General features: G+C 38.8%; 1 protein-coding gene across 9 annotated transcripts in view; it reads left to right on the top strand.

Annotated features, from left to right (window-relative positions):
• ARID1B (AT-rich interaction domain 1B) overlaps window positions 1–22321 on the top strand; it is a 551542-nt gene that overhangs the window by 468091 nt on the left and 61130 nt on the right. For 5 of the 9 annotated variants that reach the window (XM_078155065.1, XM_078155067.1, XM_078155064.1 and 2 more), the window contains one exon: window positions 18409–18736. In XM_078155065.1, the coding sequence (XP_078011191.1) occupies window positions 18409–18736 (328 nt within the window). Of the gene's footprint in view, window positions 1–18408; window positions 18737–20579; window positions 20709–22321 lie in introns of all 9 variants that reach the window. The other 4 variants (XM_078155060.1, XM_078155061.1, XM_078155059.1 and 1 more) reach the window with 1 other exon arrangement.

The raw sequence follows: 22321 nt of genomic DNA, 5'->3' as shown, positions 1-22321 counted from the left end.
GTTATGACTCTTACCATACATGTTTTATCTCACCTACTAGATTGTAAACTTCTTCAGAGTAGGGGAATGGGTCTGTTTCATCTTTGTGTTTCCCATAATATGCCTTGAGTGTGGTAGGTTTTATGTTGGCTGAATGACTGAAATTAATAAACTTGGCTATTCCTTACTTAACATTTTTTACAGGTCATTGATTCCCTCTCCTCTGTTTGGACTATAAATTCTCACATTTTTATGTATTATGAAGCAGTCTGTAGAGTTTATAACAGTATAGAAGATCATATTACTCTAAAGATCATTTCTTTTCACATATTTTTTTAAAGGTATGTGCCCTATTTTTATCTGTTTGATCGACTCCTACTTGCATTGGACCAGATTATTTATATTCTGTCCATCAGGTACTCTGTCACAATCTTTTCCTAGGAAAGCATTAGCACTCTCTGTGTCAGTCAAAAAGAGACCCTTTGTGTGAAGATATGGAATTACCTTGTGCTGTGACTGGCTAGGGCTTTATCAATTTATTGGCATGCATTCTTATGGAAACACTATTGCTTATACAACGTCTCCAAAAAGTGATCACCCAGTGTTTGTTTCAGCACCAGTAATTACAAGAAACTGACTGTCTCCTATCTGTTCCATTTATCTTTCCCCCACTTCAAGCACCCTTCCTTCTCTTTAGCTCTTTTCTCCAGGCTAAATGTTTCATTCAACTGATTTTTATAGGACATGGTTTCAAGTTTCTTCAGCATCTTGGTTACTCATCTGTAGGTCCACTCCAGTAAACTGTGTCTCTCTTTAAGATTTGGTACCCAAAACTGAATCAAGTGCTTCAGTGATCTTGTTTGTAATTAGACTATCTTCTCCTCACCTAGACACCTTAATTCTATTATTGCAGCCTCAGATAATTTAGGCTTTTCAATGATTAGGTCATGCTATTGACATATTGAGCCTAAAGTCTACAAAAGCCTTCAACCCCTTTTCACATGAGCTGCTGTCTTGTCATATTTCCTCCATCTTGTACTTGTGTAATCGGGGTTTTGTTTTGTTTTTAACTTAAGTACGAGACCTGTTTATGTCTTTTTGTGTCCCAGTTCTTTCAGCCATTCTGTGATCCATCCCTTCCAGCTTTGTGTTACTCACAAATGTTAAAAGGATGCTATCTCTCCGCCTTCATCCAAATCATTTACAAAAATATTAAACAGCATATTGGGCACTTTTTACCCTGCAGCTTAATAAATTTATAAGGTAACAATCAGTGCTTAAGAACAGTAATTTAATTAATGTTGCCATAGATCAGAACATGTGCAGAAACATCCCAGTTTGCTTCTCCCAAGCAGTAGGACTTAGTACCTTTTCTTTAGTCAGCTTTTATTTTTAATAGTAGAATCTGTTTTGGCAGTCTAAAGTATTCCAATTGATTTCACTCCAAAAGACTAATAGGTCTATTGCATGATACCAGTAACTCATTCTGAATAACTTCCTGAAGATGATGTAACTATAAATTCATGATTTTGGAATGCTAAGATGGGTATGTAGTCATTTTTAAAAGTCATAAATATTATTAGATACATTTATTAACCATTATGTTATTAGCCACTTGTGTGGCATATTAATAAATGAAAACCCCTATTATGCACTTATTGTGTACTAAGCTCTGGGGATACAAATACAGAAATGAGAGTGCCTGCTGTCAAGGGGCTCACGCTGTAATTGTCAAAGGGACAACTAGAAAAGAAAGTTCAGTTTCTGGGCAAATGGAAAGATCTGGATATTCTAAGAGTCTAGTTGTGGGGGTGGGTGGTAAGGTCCACAGGTGTTCAGGTTACATTAGTAGGACAGTGCCAGAAATCTAGGGAGTGTCGAGGCAGGGCAGATAGTAAGGACCATTGATTGGGTCCTTCATCTCCCTGGAAGGATTAGAGTTTGGGGATTCCCTGTCTTATCCACACCACGTGAGCAGCCAAGCAACTTTGCATGAGTTTTGTAGCGGGTCAGAGGAAGAAGGGAGCCTCCGTGGTAGTGGTCTTTCCACCTTTTGGCTGTCCACTTAAATGGGTTCTTAAGGTCTAGCTTTAATCCACTAAAATATTCGTCTTACCAAATAGTTAATTATTTGATTGTCCTATTCTTCATAGTATATAATAATAGAATCTCAGAGTTAGAAGTGACCTCCGAAGTTATCTCATCCAACTCCTACCTAAAGAGAAACTTCATCTGCAGCATCCAAAACAAGTGATCTTTTAAAAAAAAAAAAGTACCTCCTATATGCCAGGCATTGTGCTAAGTGCTGAGGATACAAATAAGAAAAAAGAGACAGTGCCTGCCCTCAGGAAGCTTATAGTCTATGGGAAAAGACAGTACTGAAAAGGAAGAGAGAATGGTAGCAGCTTCATCTGTATAGAATTCCAGATTCCTTCGCCATAACCTAAAATGGCCCGGTTTCAAGTGCTGTCACCGGCTAGTTTGGATGTCTTCCAGCTTTTCCTGAAAAATGAATCGCCCCAAACTAAACATAACCCACCAGACGTGGTCTGGCAGGAAAGGGAGTGTATTGGAACAATAACTCCCCTTTTCTTAATATTCTTTTTCTAGGAAGGATCCTAAGATTGTGTTAGCCTTTTTGGCTTCTTTGTCACGCTGTTGACTCACATTAAGCTAGGTCACACAATGGATGACCAGGCATAGAGTCAGAAAGACCCGAGTTCATATCCTGCCTCAGATACATTCAAGCTCTGTGACCACGGACAGGTCACTTAACCTCTCTTGGGTTCACCTTTCTCATCTGAAAAAAATGGGGATGATAATAACACCTGATTCAATGATAATAACACCTGATTCACAGGGTTGTTGTGAGAATTGGGTGAAATAACAGCGTGAAGCACTTGCAAACCTCGAAGTACTACATCAGTGCTAGCCATGCCTACTATTGTAATTATTGCTATACTACTAATGCCTCCGGGTCTTTTTTCATGTGAAGTGTTATTTGGCCATATTCCCCACCTCTTTGATCACAAAATTGATATTGTTACATTTGGGCCTAGGATTTTGTGTTGATCCCTATTTAATTTCATCTTATTAGATTCTGCCTATCTAGCCCATTGGGAGTTTTTTCTAACATAATTCTGTTTAATACTATGAGCCTGTGAGCCAACATGTTAGTAGTTGCTGCAAGTTTCTTGGCATTTGAAGATTTTATAAGCATTCCATTTATGTCTTTATCTAAGCAGTTGACCAAAATGTTGATTAGAACAGAACTAAGGACAGAGCCATACCATCCTCCTGCTTGGCATTGCTTCATTAATCACCACTCTTGGGGTCCTGTTCATCTGATTTCAAATCCACCGGCTTGTACAGTCATCTATATCTTGTATTTCCACTTATACATAGGGTTGTCTTGATGATAAATGACTTTTCCATGCGATTATTTATCTTTCTAGGTAAGTGCTGTGGCTATTATTGTCCCCTTGTTACATATTACATAAGGTTCAAGGAAGTGATTTGCCTGTGTCCATGTGGCTAGTAAGTGTCAGATGCACGAACTGAACTCAATGTTCTCTTTACTCAGAAGTCCAGGACTACCCTGCTTCTTGAGGTAGAAGATATGCCATGAAATCAGATGCCTTTGGTATGCCCTGGCTCAAGCCATTCCCTGTGCTACCATTTTTTTAAACCTGATAAAAGGAAATGAGCTTATATACTGGCATGACATATTCTTGATAAGGCCAAATTGGCTCATATTGATCACTGGTTCACTTGGTGGGACTGTGTGTAGCCCCAGGCCTGGAATCAGGAAGACCAGAGTTCAGATATGGCCTCAGACACGTAAACCAACTTTGTGACCCTGGACAAGTCACTTAACCATTTTGCCTCATTTTCCTCAACTGTAAAATGGAGATGATACTGGTACCTGCTTCCCAGGGCTTTTGTGAGGATCAAATAAGATCATATTTGTAAAGCACTTAGAATAGTGCCCATCACATCTAGGTGCTATTCCCCTTCACTTCCCCTAATAATATTAATAAAGAATTACAGTACTGAAATTTTTTCCAGGAATTGAAATCAAGATCATTAGCCTTTAGTTCCGAACCAACCTATTTTCTTTCCTTTTTGGGAATGAGTACTGTTTGTCTGACTCTAGTGAGGCAAGACTCATTCATTTACTCTGCATGACTTTCAGAGATTATCAGTGGTGACTCTATAGTCCACTGGTTCATTCAAGCCTGGCGACTCAAATTCATTGAGAGTACCTGTGGGCCATCTTAGTATCTCTTCTTATCAGCATCTTCTTTTGTTAACCAAGTTGCTTCCATACTTCTCGGTCAAAGTTGAGTCTCTCTTTTCAACATAATCAAAAGCAAAATAAGAGATGTGTAATTCTGCCCCCACCACCCAAGAGTTCTTGGCCTCTACATAGATTTTTTTTTTTTGGTCCTTTTTGTTCTTAGCATTCATCACCATCTTTCATGCCTTCTCAGTATCAGTGCTCCTGGTGTTGCTTTAACAGCACCATTCACTTTTTTCATCATTTATTTTCCTTTGTGTTGCCTTTTGTAGGTGTGTTTTTTTTAACATTCTGTGTTAGTTAATACAAACATAAAAATCCTGTTCAAAAAGGGAAATTTCTTGTCCTCATCTTAGACATCTTTATATACTCTTTGAGAGTCTATAACCATGCCTTCAACCCAGGAGCATTCAAATCTTGATTGAATAAATAAATCTGTGCAAAAACTAACAAACATTTAATAAATGCTGTGGCAGATATGGGGGATTTAAATCAAAAGCAAAAACAGCCCCTGCTTTCAAGGAGCTTACATTTTTATGGGGGAGGCAACATATATCTCTATCTAGATAGATAAGTGGAAAGACAGATGGAGAGAGAAATAGATGATAGAAAGATACAGATATATATTAAATTGAGGGATGGGTGATAAATACCCAGTGGATGGAAAGTGACCTTAGGAGGGAATCAATAGATGAGGGGACCAGGAAGGCCATAGAAAGTAACTGTGCCTTAAAAAGAAGCCTTTCTATGAGAGGTGGAGTTGAAAAGGGATAGCATCCCAGAAACAGGGGGCAGGGGAGAACCATAGTCACTATAATGTATGGTGATGGGAAATGGAATGGTGTTTGTCAGGACCAGAGAGAAAGACAGTTTGACTGGATTGTAGAGTTTGTGGAGGAGAGTAGCGTATTAAAAACTAGGAATATGGAAAAGCTTCTTGTGGTAAGTGAGCTTTAAATGGCAAATAAGTGTTGCTGTTTAATCTCAGCCATAACAGGGAGCTTATGAAGTGTGGGAGAAGGGGGAAGGGGGGGAAGGCAGTCCCCAGGCTGTGGAGAATGAGTTGGACTAGTAGTGTTGCTGGAATCTGAGGCCAGGAGCCTTCTAGAAGGTAAAAAGTAATGAGAGCTTGAACTAGGGTAGTAGCTGTGAGTAGTGAAAAGGGAGAATATGTAAGAAAGGCAGTGGAGGAAGAAATTTAGCAGCTGCTTTGATATGCAGAGTGAGTGAGATTAAGGAGTTCAGGGGACACTGAGGTTGAAGGTGAGGGTGACCCAAAGGAGCGTGCTTCCCATGACAGTAACATAGAAGTTCAGAAGAGGGATGGATTTTTGAGTGTAAGTTTTGTTCCTGCTATATTGAATGTGAGATACCTGTGTGACACATATTTCTGACTCTCCAATATACAGCTGGTAATGTGGGACAGAGACTAGGTGTAGACCAGTAGATTTCTGAATCATCTACATAGAGATGATCATTGAACCCATGGGAGCTATTGAAATGACCAAGTGAGAGTCTGAAGAGTAAAGGGATGAGGGCCCAGGACAGAACCTCATGAGACATTTTTTTTTTCTTAATCATGACATGGTTGAACATCCAGCTAAGGAAATTAGGAAGGAATGATCAGACAAATAGGAGAACCAGTAAAGAACAGTCATAAAAACAAAAACTAAGGTATTTAGCCAGGACAAATGCTGCAAAGAGGTTAAGAGAGATGAGAATTCCAAAAGAGCAGTTAACACATTAGTTACTTTGAACAGAGCAGTTTCAAGTTTAGTGATGAGGTCAGAGGCCAGATTTCAGAGAATTTAAAAAAAAGAATGAGATGCATGGAGGCACTGATTGTAGGTGTCTTTTTCAAAGAGTTGAGCTAGGAAGGGTAAGAGAAATATGGGCAAAAGTAAGTGGTCCCACTGAGATGTAGTGAAAAAAATGGAGGGAGAATTAGACATGGTTGTAGGCAACAGAGGAGGAACCAGTGAGAAAGTGAAGATTCAAGAGATGATGGTGCCGGCAGCCTGCTGGAGAAGATGGCACTGGATGTGATCCAAGAGTCCATGTTAGAAAGGCTGGCTTTGAAAACAAAAAGGCCACCTTATCCTCAGAGACTGAAGGAAGAAACAAGAGAAGTGGGGAGAGGATTTCAGAGAGATTTGAGAGAGGAGGAAGGAAAAATACCATTAACTATATGGGAAAGTCCTCCCAGGGGAGGGGTGGCATGTGAGGTGACTTGAGAAAAGAGTAAGAGAATGAATGTATTGAAGACTGATAGGGTTGTCTTACTGCAGTGAGGGCCCAGTTGAAATTAGAAAACATACATTTATAGTGGACCCTTGTGGGTATTGGCGAGACCAAGAGTATGACCATCCTTCTGTATAACTGAGATTCATTATAAATCTAATGCAAGAAGGGACCTTAGAGTTCCATGTAGTTCCCCCTTCATTTTACGGATGATTTGCCCAAGGTTACATAGGCAGTGTCATATGTGGGATATGAACACACATCCTCTGACTCCAAAGCCAGTGCACTTTTCACTGAAACACATTCTTCCTACGTGGGGCATAGGTTATAGAAGTTGAATAGAAATAATGAATAAATGGAAAATTTGGAAATTTGAGGGTTTAAAAAAAATCTGTAGATATGTATGTTGAAGTCTCATAGTACGAGGGCAGAAATTGGAGTGGAGAAAAAGACTGTGATCCATTCACTGAATGCATTGAGGTAGGAGGGATATGTGCTGAGGTTGAATAGATAATGGGTATCAACATCTAGATTGGATAATTAATCTGGATTCCGGAGAAGGAGATGATGATGATGGTGATGATGAAAAAGAAAGGAATATTCAGGTTTTTATGCCACAACATGGGAGTTGATGGGGGGAAGAGATGGGTGCAGAAACATAAGTAAAAGAAGATGGAAGGAGAAAAAGGAGGCAGAATAGAGTAAAATAAGTTTGTTAATTATCGATTGGTCATATGTGGATTGGCACATGGCAGGGAGGGAATAAGGCTGAAATGTGGCAGTAAGAGAAGCTGAGAAGTTAAAATTGGAAATATGGCAGAAATGTTTGGCAGTTGGGACTTCGGTATCACAGGGAGGAGAAAAGTATATGATAGGAGTATGCTAACCATTAGAGAATGAGTTCAGTAGAGTAATAGTGAGGTCTCCTAATGAAGGATGGTGATTAGAAGACTCAGGTTCAACCCTTCAGGTTTCAGGACAGCTCACAACTGCCAGACTTTTCCATGCTGCTGAGTCCTAGGTTGCTGTGTTCAAGGAGGCATCTGAAAGACCTTTGGGATGACCTCAGCAATTATGGTGTGTCCCAAGGCTGATTCCTCGCAAAGAGGCTGAAGCTGCCTCCTAAATTGTGTTGTAAGCCATGAGCCATCAGAAGTCCAGCCAGGAGGCTGAAGAGTGATAGGATTGGTTCTAACCTCTCCCATCAGCCCCAACCAAATCCTGGTTGTATTGAAGCTCTCAGACTAGTCTGGAAACCTCGTTATTGAGGATGACTTAATCTAGTCCCCTCAGCCCAGTTGTTGTTCTTGTGCATCCTGAAGCCTCGTGGGAGATGGCCTAAGGCCAGCCAGGAGCAGGACCTCACTGCATCATGGCTTTATATGCCATAGGTTGTATTATTCCAAAACCAAGCCATTTTATTAAGAGTGGAATAAGGAGAATCCACAGCTAATTTAAAATCTCTGCTAATAGTAGCCCTTCAAAGGTTTAGTATATTATTAAAATAATATATATGACCTAATTTTTCTGAAAATTATGATAGTGATTTTGCTAGAAATCTCAGTTTCACTATCTTTCATTTAGTGCCTAAATTTAATTCCAGGTGGGTTGGAAATTTAAAATCAATTGGTCATAGAGATAAAGTGGGCAAAGAGTTCATACATTTGTGTTCCAAAAGCGTCTGTGCCAGGCTGTACCCACTTGAAAAGTGTGGGCTCTTGGACTTGGCTCCCTGACATGTCCAGCTGATGTAGGCTGGCCCAGCATCTGCTGCATTCATTGTGTTTAATGCTGGATCCATCTGTTTTCTGTCAAAGCTATTGCCAACAAATTACTGATCTATTAGAGAAACATGGAAATAAGATTGTACTTCTCATTCCTGGCTTTTTGTCTCATATTTTGTTTGGCTTTTATGGAACCTTACATTTTTGCTCTGTGTGTGTCTGTGTGTGTGTGTGTGTGTGTGTAAAACATATCATAACTGGTATATAGTATTGAATTGTTTGCTTTATAAAATAAGAAAGAAATCTAGATCATTCTCTCACCTCCTTCCTTCCTCCCCCCCCAACCAAAAAAAATCTAAAGCTCATTTTAAGCATTGAGCAACCAGTTTTACCCAGGTATGTGAGAGTAGAGAGGAGTCTTACCAGTTTCAATGAAAAGAAAAGAGAGCTTTTCTGTTTCTGCTGCTGAATAGAGGCCTCTGTAATTATAACTTATTTCCTTGACATGTACTACTGAATGCCAAATCATGAAACCCGATTGATTGAAGAAAGAAAATAGAGATTGGGTGCACAGTATAATCTGTGTGTGTGCATGTATATGTGGGTGTGTATAGTTATTATAGTCAAACACATACTCCACCCCATTACAGTTTGCTTTCTGGTATCCAGCGAAGAGCAGCTGCTGAATTAAACAGAGCTATTGACGCCGAGTTCTTCCCTATGTAGCTACATCATTTGAACTGGAAAAGATTGTAATAGAAAAAGATACAGGGTAACCTATGAATCTTTTTTTTTTCTCCTTTGTGTTCATAGAGTCATTGATTGCCAAATAAAGATGAGGTTCAGGAACACAGAGTAATTCAGGAGACCTCCTTCTCTGTTATCCCACATTGTGGGGATTTTCTCTGCAACCAACGCGTAAATGTTGGGTTTCTAAAACAAGATTAAAGTGTTATTTCATTTCCTTCCAAAGCAAAGGGCACATGTGTTTTCACTGAAGAAGGTTTCTAACCAAATGTGACAGTTATGAGGATTTGGGGTAGAAGGGTGGAAACTGGCTACAAAGTAACAGCATGAATGTATGAATTAATTATGTGTGCATTCAAACAATGAATTAGTTTATTTGTAATAAAAGCAAAGTGAGGAAAGAGGTCTGCATTTCTACTCTTGATTATAGATGGGGGGGTGGGAGGATGAGGTCATGGAGGAGGGAAAAAGAAGGAAAGATGCCTTTTTCCTGTTCACAGAGGAAAGCTAGGATAACTCATTATTTAAATAAGCCTGGCAGTAGTGAGTAGAAGCCATCATATTCCACTCTCTATATACTCCCCGAACAAGGATTAGAACGCTCTTTCTATTAAATCGAGTGTGGTGGTTTAAAAAAAAAAAGGCCAAAACTCATATAATTTGTATAATAAAAACTGGACTTCCATAAACTGCTTTTTACAATACCCTGCCATCAGGAAGGGCAGCTAGGTGGCAAAGTGGAAAAAGTGCCAGGCCTGGAGTCAGGAACACTCATCTTCCTGAGTTCAAATCTGGTCCCCGTCACTTAATTAGCTGTGTGACCCTAAGCAAGTCACTTCACCTTGTTTGCCTCAGTTTCCTCATCTGTCAAATGAGCTGGAGAAGGAAATGGCAAACCACTCCAGTATCTTTGCTAAGAAAACCCACAATGTGGTCCCAGAAAGTCAAATATAACTAAAAAATGACTGAACAACTAATGCCATCAGGACATCTTACAAAAATGTAAAACATAAAATGCCAAATTCATACCAAGTCATTTCTGGAGGTGATGGTGGACTCTAGCAATGGAGGAAACTGAGATTGGTTTCCTGTAGGAGGTTGCCCTGAAGCTGAACATTGAAGGATGGGGGGTTCTACAAAGCAGAGGTGAGTGTGAAGGACTTCCCATTCATGGGGAACAGACTCTAGAAAGGCACAGACGTGAGAGATGAACATTATATGTGAGAGATAGCAAATAATCCATCTTGGCCAGACTCAATTGCATGAAGAAGAGTTCTGGGTAACCATCCTGGTAATATAGGCCTGAGCCAGATTGGTGAAGAACTAAATACCAAAATAAATGTGTTATTCCAGAAGCCACTGGAAGCCACTGGAGTTTCTTAATTAAGGGAGTAGCATGGTCAGACCAGTGATTTTTAAGTGTGTCGGTTTAGATTGCTGAGAATCGAGGATGGATTGGAAGGGGAGACTGGATGCAAGGAGATCACTTAGGAGGCTACCACAAAGTAAGGTGACAGATGAGAAGGGCCTGAAATGATGTTTTTCCCCTAGCATCTCAAACAGTCTGAATTTTGTCAAGGCTACACATACGATGAGCTAAAAAGATGCAAAGTAATGTGCTTTCCTGAAAAGTCAGTTTTTAATATTAACAACTTTTATTGTAGCAGGGGCACTTGAGATCATTTCCAAAGGGACTTTCTCCAAGGGTCCCTCAGAATGCCAAAATGGATGATACTCCTACATCCCAAGAAGAGACTAGAAATGTGTGTGTGTGTGTGTGTGTGTGTAATATTACTATATAAAATATATTTAAAATATAACTTTAAAAAGGATAATAACGCCTACCTCACAGAGTTGTTGTGAAGATCAAATGAGATATTTTATATGTATGTATGTATGTATGTATATATAATGCTTTGTAATCTTTAAAGCACTATATGTAAGATCTAGCTGTCATTATTCATTTATCAGATATCAATATCTCCTGCTATTGGAGATAGTTTTTTAATTACAATCTTTTATCTTTAGAGTTCACTTTCTCCCTTACATCTGAAGTGAACCTCATAGGTCTCTTAGGCCTTTTCTTTAGTTCCCAGTTTTCTCTTTGTTTATAGCAGGCCTGCACAACTTGCAGGCCCTGGCACACCAAAGGATTTCGAGCAGACTGAGAAAAAATGTAGAGGATGTTTTCCTCTACATTTTTTGCAGGCCGCCCGAAGTCCTTTGGCGGGCCGTAGGTTGTGCAGGCCTGGTTTATAGCATCTGTCTTACATTAAGTAAAACTAGAATGAAATTAAAACAAAAGAGGTCAGAGTTATGAGAGATTTCTGGAGTTAGGGTCATCTCTAGCTGTTAGGCTCAGGGAGAGGAGTGGCACCTGAACGAAGAAAGGAAGGGTTTCAGCAGGTAAAAATGTGACAAATATACATTCCATCAGAAGATGAGCTCCATAAATGCTAAATCAATACCATCCAAAGCTCTACAAGACAACCTGAAAAGATCAGGTAAGGGTGAAATTGTATTAATGAGTTATAAATGGTCTAGGTTAGTTTAGAAAATCTTCAAAAATCACTAGCTTTTAAAATTAAGGCAAATAATCAAGATTTTAAAGGATATAAAATTGAATTCCTGCTTAGTGGCCTAAAATATTTTCTGAGATGTTCCATTATTAAATACTTCAGTGTTATGGAAGTAATTATTTCATCATTGATATAAAAAAGCCAAAACAGTGATAAAATGTTATAGTTATTGTCTTCTTTGACTGTTTGAATGAATTAAATATATACGTATATTAAATATATTTCTTGTACCTTTAAAGGTAATAGTGTTCTACAGAGCTGTATGCATCTAGGAAATCATAAGAGTGACATAAATGTAATAATTCCTGAGGCATCTTCCTGCCTTCAAGATCTGTGACAGTGATGTTAAATTCATATAGAAATATAGCCACTAAACTATACATACGAATGCCTATGGGCTACATGCTAACTTAGAAAACCACATAGTCATATTATCTATGTTCTAATTAATTTAATATTTCCCAAGTCGTTATAATGTGGTTTGGGCAAGTGAGGCTTTCATTCCTCCTCCACCAATAACTAGCCATATTACTTTGGGCTTAACCTTGGAATGCAGTTTCTTTCTCTGTAAAGCAGTACTAATAATTCTTGCCCAGCCATCTTCTTCAGGTTGTCATCAGTACCAGTTGACACTGCATATGTGAATGTAATTTGAAACATTTTTGAAAAGTATACATATGTAATGTATTATATTACCTACAAGGATTCACTTTTCCTTAGCAGCTTTTTATTAGAACTAGTTAAAAATCACTTCTGTCCCCAGTCATGTACTATTTAAACAAAATAGTAGTACACATGTAGCCACAAAGACCATTGTAGTAGTATACCAAATTAATTTCATTCCCCTAAAAACATGCTTGCTTTTTGCCATGATTGTGTCCATCCTGTGTCTTGAATATCTCTCCCTCTTTGTTGGATTTCAGTATCTCTTTTAAAGATTGGCTCAAGTACTTCTCTGATGCCCTCGGTTCGTAAGAGGCTTTCCACCTTTCAGACCTCACAACACAATTTATTCTGTCCATCTCTGGTTAAATTACCATGTGTTATTTTGTATTATAGTGAGTGGGTTCAATAGCATAGGTGCAAAAACTAGCTTTAGAAAATGAGAACGATGCATCTTCTTCTGAGATGAGAGGAATAGAGAACAGATGGAGATCGGGGGAGGGGGGGAAACTCTTGAGGTAGAAGAGGAGGGAAATTGGGAGTACTTTTATGTCAGATGGCCTCAGCGTTCTCAATAATGAGAAAGTGAGAAAGATCATCTTCAAGGTGGGTTGGAATTGGGGGCTTTTGGAGAGTGCATGTCGTCTAGAATGGCCACTGAGAAAAACGTGATAGGAAGTCAGCAAGCAGTGATCTGCATTTTTAAGATGTGTAAATACAGTGAGGTATAACAGGTTGGAGAGCATGCATCTATTATAGGGCCAAACAAGCAGTTTGGTGATTTGTATCTAACATTGCACAGCAATGCTGGAGCAGAGAAAGGGGTCAACAAGGTTTCCCCAGAGTTGGGAACTGACAAAGTTGACAGTAAAGGATAAGAGATTCTGAAGGACTAAGGTATCATTAGAAGAGTTGACCATGAAATCTAAAATGCGTGGGATTCAACTAGACCAGGACCGAGCTTTTTAATCTGAGATCTGTGAATGTACGTGTGTGTGTGTGTGTGTATGTGTGTGTGTGTGTGACTGATAGCTGTTATGATACAATTGGTTTCTTTTTTAACTCCTAAGTATTTTATTTTATGCATGTGAAATCATTGTTTTCAGAGAGGGTCCATAAGCTTCACCAGACCGCCAAAGATACCCATGACACTAATAAGGTCAAAAAGCCTTCTTCCAAGAGAAGAGAGAAAGCTGGGTTCGATTTAAGGCTACATGTGGTCAGGGCTCTCTCTCCAAGTGTTTTCTCAATTTTTAGAACAAGCAGATGTCAGATAGATGGATGGATGTGAATATATGTATGTATCTTCCTTTTGCATAGTTTTTCAGTATTCATACCTGTACACACACATGTGAACAGTGTTAGGGCTTTATCTTTGTTCAGTTGTTCCTTTTGAGTAGATGACTAGCCTTGGCTAGTATTATAGTCTAGGATGGGAATCACTGTCCTGTTAAATTTTTTTTTTTCAAAGTACTATGATTAATGTTTATTGGGGCCTGAGCAGAGAAGAAGTAATGCTTTTAATCCAGCCAGTGTTCCTTGTGAGTAAAAAGGACCCTTAGGAAGGGCAAGAAGACCTAACAATCTCTCAGTGATTAAGCCAAACTGAATAAGGTTTCTGACTGACTTATATGTGTCTTACTATACATACTTTTTCTCCATCTTTCCTGCAGTTCCCAGAAGGCAGGAATAGATCTGAATATATAGAAATATGATCTTGCCACATCACTGGTTGTAGGTGGTAACTATTCCTTCCCACAGGACTGTTTTCTTTCTAAGCTCTTGCTTTTTAAATACTCTTTATTGTTCTGATAATAGAAGGGAGAAGATATATATAGATATATAGATATACGCATATATACACACACACACACACACACACACACACACACATATTGTCTTTAACTCCTTTTTTTGACACCTTTGACACCATCAGGAATCTCTTCTAACAAGGAAGAATATGTACTGGGTTTGGTATCTATGAGCAACAGTAGCCAGTGGGATGAGGGAAGAGGGGTTCGTAGGGCACCAAAAAAAGCAGTTGGATTCATAATAGGTTTTTATTTATATGTGGAACGTATATTCAGAATTAGAAACCCAACGTCCATGAATCCCTAGACGTTCCCAGGTCAATCTGGCTCGCTGACTTAGTTGGTGAATGTGGAATTGCTGTTAGATTCATGGTTAAGAACCCATTAGTTTGGTTTTTTTTTTCATAGCTCAGCTCAGGTCAGGCATCTCAGAATATGTAGCATTGGTCGTAGAGGAAACCAGATGACTCCTGTGCATGCTCTGTATTCCAAGCAAACTGTCCCACTCGTTGTTCCCAAAGTCAGCATTCCCCTTTCCATGTCCCCGCCTTATCTATCATAGACCCCTCCTAATTATAGCATTTAACAGTTACTAGTGTCCACATAGCACTTGAAGGCTTGCACAAAGTATCGCATATACGGTCTCATTTTATCATCACAACAACCCTAGTTGGTAGATGCTATTATAATGCCTCCATTTTACTGCTGAGGAAGTTGAGACCATCAGAGGTTAAGTGACCTGCTCACGATCACACACCTACAGTCTGAGGCCAGACTCGAACTCAGACCTTTCTGACTCCAGGTCCATTCTGTGCCCATTCTGGCATTCCCCCTTCCCTCACCCTCTTAGGATCCCTGGCTTCCTTCAGTGCTCAGATAAGGTACCATCTAACCATCTCAGAGCCTTTCCTGATCCTCTCCGTTAGTGTGTTAGTGCACTGCCTTGTATTTATTTCATTAGTTACGTGTTCTTTCTTACTTATGGGAAAATGTAAGCTACTCAAGAGCAAAAGTAGAAACAGCCAGGTAGTACAGTGGATAGAGCACTTACTTCCACACATTGCTGTGAAGATCAAATGCTAAAATATTGATGAAGGGCTTTGTAAACCTAAAGTATTATTGCTAGTGATTAGTATTGTTACTCTTATCATCATTTATTATTGTCCTTCTTTTCTAAGTGACTGCTTCAGAGTCTTATGCATAGTAAGTGTTTAATTTGTATAGTTTATATTCAGTACCTTTTTGGGGGAGGGGGGTGGTGCAGCATTTGGGATTCAGTGACTTGCCCAGAGTCATACAGCTAGTGTGTGTTAGGTGTTTGAGGCGCCATTTGAACTCAGGTCCTCCTGACTCCAGGGCCCATGCGCTATCTGCTGCACCACCTAGCTGCCCCTTTGTACCATTATGTTTTAAAGGGTCATTCAAAGCAGTTGCTTTATGAATAATAACATCTTAATCAGTCAGTCAGTAATCAATACACATTTATTTAGAACCTACTATGGGCCAGACACTGCTAAGCACTGGGGATACAAAAAAGAGGTAAAAGTCCCTGCCCTCAGGTAGCTTACAATCTAATCTTAAAGGCCAGAACATCAATAAAGTTTCCTTCTTCTTTTACTTAACCTTTTGATATATACAGTTTCTGGTTTTATTCAAAATGATTTATTGATTGACTTACCAAATAAGTTTAGACCAATTATTGTCAATATTAAACAAGGAAGTATTTGGAATTATCTCCTTCTACATTAGAGAACAGCTTTAGCAGAGACTTTTATTGTGGCCATTTTTGTTCTGTTTTTCTCATCAAACACACGTCTTCTGAAGCAGCACATACTGCCCCCCAAGGTCCATCGCCTTTCACACAGCCTCTGTATATAGCCAAGCCCTGTTACTGAATCCATTCCTCATTGCCCATTCCAGTAAATAGGTTTTTAAATTTTCCCTTCAAATTTCCACCAGCCAGGTGGTGCATTGCTTGCTCTAGAAACTTAGGGCAGAAATAGAGCTTTCTTCCTCTGCCGTTTGACAGTTATTCCATGTAATGTGACTGGCTAGTAAGAGATGAAGTTGGTGAACAGTTTTATACATAATTTTAATACCAGTTCATAAAACTGCCAGTATGAAAAATATTATGTTCCAAAAGTTGGCTCTTAAGTGCAGGACTTGGACTTTGAGATACATTTTTCCCACCACCATAGGTTTCTTGGTAGATACAGAGAAATCGGTTGACCCCACAAATGTAGCGAAATTGTATTCATTTGTAATGTTACTATTTTTTTCCTTGCAAATATAAAATATTTTAGCAATATTATGGATTTAAGAGGATTCATTCTCCTGTAGGAACTTCTTCAAGGATCTGCTGTTTCAGAGGTGTTGGATACATCCTGGTGCTAAGTTTCTCCGAATTAAGTTAGTCTAATCCTCACGTGACAGACATATAGGCCATACCGGCCCTGTATGGCAACCGTTTCAGCTTAGTAGAATCTGGCAGAGTTTGTACTGTGGGGTAGCCTTCAGAAATAAAGGATGGGATGCTGAGTCTTGGGCACATATTGCTGAAAGCTCAATCAGATTTTTAGGGACTAGAAACCCCATCATTTTATGGTGTTATTTTCCCAGTGGAGCCTCCAGAGAAATACATTTGTCTTTCACAGTAAAATAAAAAACTCAACTATCCAGCTCTTTCTGGGAATGGAATGGTTCTGGATGTCCATGTTTTCTAGACGCCTGAAGATTTATTGTTTAAAGTACCAAGATAGATAGATGTTCTTTAATTGCCATTTGTATGATAGTCTTTCTGAACATGCCGCAGTCATCCGTGCAGCCTTAAAGCAAAAGTGTGCTGAACATAACGTTTTAACCTTTTCTTAATGACACGGGATTGTTTTTTAATATGTCAGTTATTGTACTACACTGTTACTAAGCCATTTTCTCAGGGACTCTTAGGGGGCATAAGGCTATTTGCCAGTGAACTAAATGGAACTAGATTGCTGTACTTTTTATATAGTTTTCTCTTCCCTCAAAATCTGTCAGATGCCATCTCTCATTGATGAAAGTGGGGGTCATTAGGGACTCTTCCCTTCTCCTCTTCTAATTTTTATTTCTAATTGATTTGTATGGAGTTGAAATCTAGAAATCTTGGCTTCTTAGATTCATGTGTAGAACAGAGACCCTGATTGAGAGAAGCCCTCCTGCACATCGAGTATTTGTGCTTTATTTAGTTTGTGGAGTTGGTCATACGACTGGGCCATTTTTTCTTATTCTCTAGTTCTAGTAGGTGACAGGTGAGATTGGTGAATAGAGATTAGTTACTGTAAATAACTGATAATGATCAGACATTTCTATAGAACTTTGCATTCACACAGGTCCCTAATGTATACAGGCATGTGTATGCTTAAAATTTTGTTGTCATAATTGGGTAATTTCTGAGATAACATGTGTTAGTTGGCATTCACATAGAAAAAGGAAAAGTATTAACCATGATATAAAATAGTATCTCTGAACATGATAAAATTATATTCCTGAAGTTATTTTCTCCAAAATTAATTTAAATCAGAATATGTATAAATAAATAGAGCTGTCATTAGGAATTTTTTTAGGTGGAAAGATGGAAGGAGGGCCACGCAGGACAGTATTTAAGGAAACAGAGAAAATCGGGGGGGGGGAGGGGATGTGGTAACACAGAGGACAGACCCATAGTAGTCCCATGTCGTCTGGTTGGGGGTGGGGAGAGAACAAGAGGCATGGTAGCACCTGAGATAGTCCAATCAGAATTACCAAAGATTGAGTGGCTCATGCTACAGACTTAACAGTGTCTTTGACCCAGGGGAAGAGAGGTGAAAAGGGGCAAATGAGCCCACTGAGAGAGGAGCAAAAGACATTAGGAACTGGGGCCATTGAAGGAGTAGAGTCCTGCTGCAAAAGAGGAAACACACATCTTCCTTCCCTCTCTCCATGTTAGCACCTCAGGGATGAGCCCTTGAGAACCCTTCCTAGTTGTGGCTCTACTGTTTAAGCAAAGACAGGAAGTTAGAAATTAAGGAACAGAAGGAAGAGAGAAGACATAAGGAATCTGATGTTTTAAAACACACAAAACTCTTTTATGCCTTAAATGTTCAACTAGAATTTTTCTTGAAGGTTACAATAACTACATTTGGTGCTTTTTCATCTGATTTTATGGTTAAGGCCACTAGGATTTATGTAGATAACATTTATGACTAGTATCTTAGATGAAGCCAAATGAAGAAACACTTAATAAGGGTAATAACTAAATGTCCTATATTCTCTAAATTGTTAGATTTCAGCTTTCTCAATGAATATTTTCAAAAATTGTAAGATTAAATTTCTGTTTGCCTTTTGTTTAGGTAACTACTCCAGACCTCCAACATATAGTGGGGTGCCCAGTGCAAGCTACAGTGGCCCAGGTCCTGGCATGGGTATCAATGCCAATAGCCAGATGCATGGACAAGGGCCAAGCCAGCCATGTGGGACCATGCCCCTGGGACGGATGCCATCAACGGGGATGCAGAGCAGACCATTTCCAGGAAACATGAGCAGTATGACACCCAATTCTCCTGGCATGGCTCAGCAAGGAGGACCCGGAATGGGCCCCCCAATGCCAACTGTGAACCGTAAGGCACAGGAGGCCGCAGCTGCAGTGATGCAAGCTGCTGCAAACTCAGCTCAAAGCAGGTATGCTTTAAAGCAGAAATACATATTTTTTAAAGAGATTGAAGATACAGTTGCATAATTTTCCAAGATTATAGCATAGTTATAATTGAATGTAATTTCTTTGCATCTTCTGACTTCAAACATGGTTTGTAACATAAAGGTTAATGAAGTAAATGACAGACTATGTTCCACATTTAAAAAAAAAAAGAGGATAGTGGTTGGCAAGCATCAGAGTGGAGAGTTCATACAATTTTTGTGAGATTCCAGCAAAACCAGATGCAGCTGCGGATAGAGTGGATGGACTTTGTAGCTAAATAGAATTCCGTTTTGAATTAGGAGTTTAAAACAGCAAATATTGAAGACTAAGAAAATATAACCTAAATGAACCCTCATTTCTACCCCTTTTCTATAAACATATACACACACGCGCACACACGCCACAAAACCTTTATGAAATGGAGAATTCTGTGTGTGTGGTATGTGTGTATACGTTTGTCTTTGTGTAAATGTGTGAAGTTTATATATTTTGTATTTTTATGTTTTATTTTGTTTAACCAACCATATCTCTCAATCCACCCGAGCACAAATGTAGTTAATGGTAGGGTCTTTTAGCTTTGATTCCTTTTACAAAACCAAACTTGTTTCATAAGTAAAGTAAGAATTCTAGAATTTATTTTGCTCTCATGAATGTAATAGACCTTAAAAATACAGCCTATCCCAAAACTTTAAACTGCACTGAGACTTTTGGGACATCCTGTATCTATTCGATTTTAATAAAAGGTAAATTTAAGTTTTAAATGAAGACTACTCATCAAAACAAGGGATGGTTGAGACATGTGCACCTGAGCTGCGTTCTTGGGGGAAAGAAATAAGACAGAGATGATTACAATTTGTGTTGGAGAAAAATAGGGTCTAATTTGTTTTTTAAATGTATTACTTTGTTGCTACTTTGGGAATGTAGGGACCCCTGCTGTCACTGCTGTCTGCCTCAAATGATAATAAATTTCCCTTCAAGAATTATTATAATAGCTCATCTGTTTTTATCTACATTATTGTTATTTAAACTCTACTGGATCCAAGAAGTGTTTCTTGGAACTCCCACACCTCTAAGACTTTAGAGAATCTTTCAATTAGATTTTCTATGAAAAGGCCGATTGGATTGTTCCAGTTAATGTTGAGAACTAAAGTACTGAGTTACCCATTACTGCAAATCAAGAAGAAAAAAATTCCCTTTTTTGAGTGATAGTGGATGTGGAGAACCAAGACATTTTTAAAATTATTAAAAAGAAAGTAATTGAATTCATTAAACATGAAACATTGAACAGTGATCTGCCTGATACTTCAGTAAGTGGGAAACCATTAGAAGGATGGGATGTCTATCTTAGACTGAAAAATTTAAAACATTAATTCATTCCCATCTCCAACAGTTTTCCTCTTGAATCAGTTTATGTTTATTTATACATGTGCACACACATATATATGTATATAGTATGCTTCTTCCTAAGTCCACTTATATATGTGTGTGTGTGTGTGTGTGTGTGTGTGTGTGTGTGTGTAGACACACACATCAATATTTGCTTTCAATTTATATCTTTTTCAAAGCCTGCTTCCCGTTTTATTAATTCAAGAACTGGAAGAGCATTATATAGTTAACAGGCCCTTAGAAGGTTTAGTAAAAAAACCAGAATAACCATTTTCTTCAGTCCTGCATTCTGTCCAGTTGTGTAGTGCAAAACATTATGCCATTTGAACTCATGCTGCAAACTTTCCACACTTGAAAGATGGAAGACATATAATGGACAGGGTGATTCTTACATGTACTTCAGAATAAATCCAAAGAGGCTGTTCTTCTGTTCTGCTTTAGGCCACCATACATTAGGTCGCCTGCTTATCCCAGCCAGTCTGGGGCTGGCGGACGTCCCATGTTTTCTTCCCAGCACCCCAACTATGGCAACGCTCAGGCTCCCATGATGCACCAGCCTGACCAGTACGGGTAGGTAGTAACATAAACTGGACTTGCTGTGGGACCTTTGCAGTATATTTTTTTTGTTTGTTATTTTTTTTTCCTTTTTAAAATTGTTTATGACATGCCATATGGCTGCTGAAGAAATATCAATCCCCAAAAAAGTTAAAAGATTTAAGAGGAGATGCATCATAGAGGGGGTTGGGGTTTTTTTGGTTTTGTTTTATTTTGTTTTGTTTTATTTTTGGTTTTTGTTTCAGTTTTTCATTCCTACTAACAGTTCTGTAACAGTGCGGTGAAAATCTGCATGCCACCTATCCCCGTGTAGATACTGCCCCTGCACGGCTTTTGGCATGCTGCTTCTCCCTCATGCCTGAAAGGGAAATGAAGAATTTTATCACAGAAAAGAACTGAAGTCACCCAATCCAGGCATCATTTTTACCCCCATTGTTGTCCGTGTTTTGTCTAGGAACTGTGCTGTGCGACATTGTTATCATTAGTGTGTTATTATCATTACTACCACTGCCGTGAATCCCTTCTCTCATCGCTTAATTTAGAGTGCAAGTGTCCTGTTTGACAAGAGACTTATTGCTGTAGAAATGACAAAGGGTTATTAATGGGACTTCAGGGATTTCATTATATCATTGTTGAGCAAATGTCTGTTCCAAAGATTTTTGTTAATTTCCCTTTCCCAAGGAGTTTTAAACCTGAAGAAGTAATGAGGGGGTGGGGTGGGGACAAAAACAACTCATAAAACACAATTAACATTTTCCTTTCCAACTAAATCCTTTACATTCGAAGTTCTCTGCTGCCATATCATTATCAGTTACAACATAAGTATTCTTTATCACATAATTTCACTGAGGACGATAGCTGCAATTTCAGTTTCTCCTTCTTCCCATCTCTTTTTCTATGAACAGGTACCTCTAATATCTAAAACTGTCTTCATTTCTAGTCTACAATATATTGTTACTAAATCATTGACCAATTAGGAATTTCAGTTTGTGGTTTTGAAGATAGTCTAGGAACACTTTTTCCTCATACAGGAAGTAATGTCCAGTGGCTATTTTAAAGGTAATTGGGAGGGAGGCCCTCAGTGATTGGGGGAGGGGGAAGGGTAGGAAATTCTTTAACACGTCCTGTTTATGCTCAATTTTGCAATTGCCACTTGTCAGAAATACTTCTTGTCATCTATTTTCTGAATTTTACATTTAGGTTACATTTGGAGACAAATAACTTTAGTTGCAAAACTATCTTCTGAATTCTAAAAACATCTCTAAATGAAGCCAAAAAAAATAGATATAAAATTTATTATAGCACACCCAATTATAGTAAGAAAATTTTGTCTCTTATAGTAGTGCCCTTCAAGGTCAACGCCTGAGTCAGTAGGAAGAAATCAGTGTGGAGAAAGAAGCATTTATCATCAGCTACTAATCCATAGGATCTGTCCTTTACCAACTCAGGAGTCCCATTTAGACGCACAAAGCTGGTTTGGGTATTCCTTGCCAAGCCACATTAAGCAGCTGTGTAAAATGAATTTAAATGGCATGCATCAGAGTAAAATCACTTCCACTGGGGCAGAAAATCAATGTTAGCTAACCAGAGCTGGAAGATCAAAATTTGAGTTTTAGCAGGCTATCTCC

Source organism: Phascolarctos cinereus, unplaced genomic scaffold (assembly GCF_003287225.1).
Source record: "Phascolarctos cinereus isolate Bilbo 61053 unplaced genomic scaffold, phaCin_HiC Scaffold_5;HRSCAF=322, whole genome shotgun sequence".
Classification (NCBI taxonomy): domain Eukaryota; kingdom Metazoa; phylum Chordata; class Mammalia; order Diprotodontia; family Phascolarctidae; genus Phascolarctos; species Phascolarctos cinereus.
The sequence above is the reverse complement of the archived record's forward strand: the minus strand, read 5'-3'. Positions and strand labels throughout refer to the sequence as shown.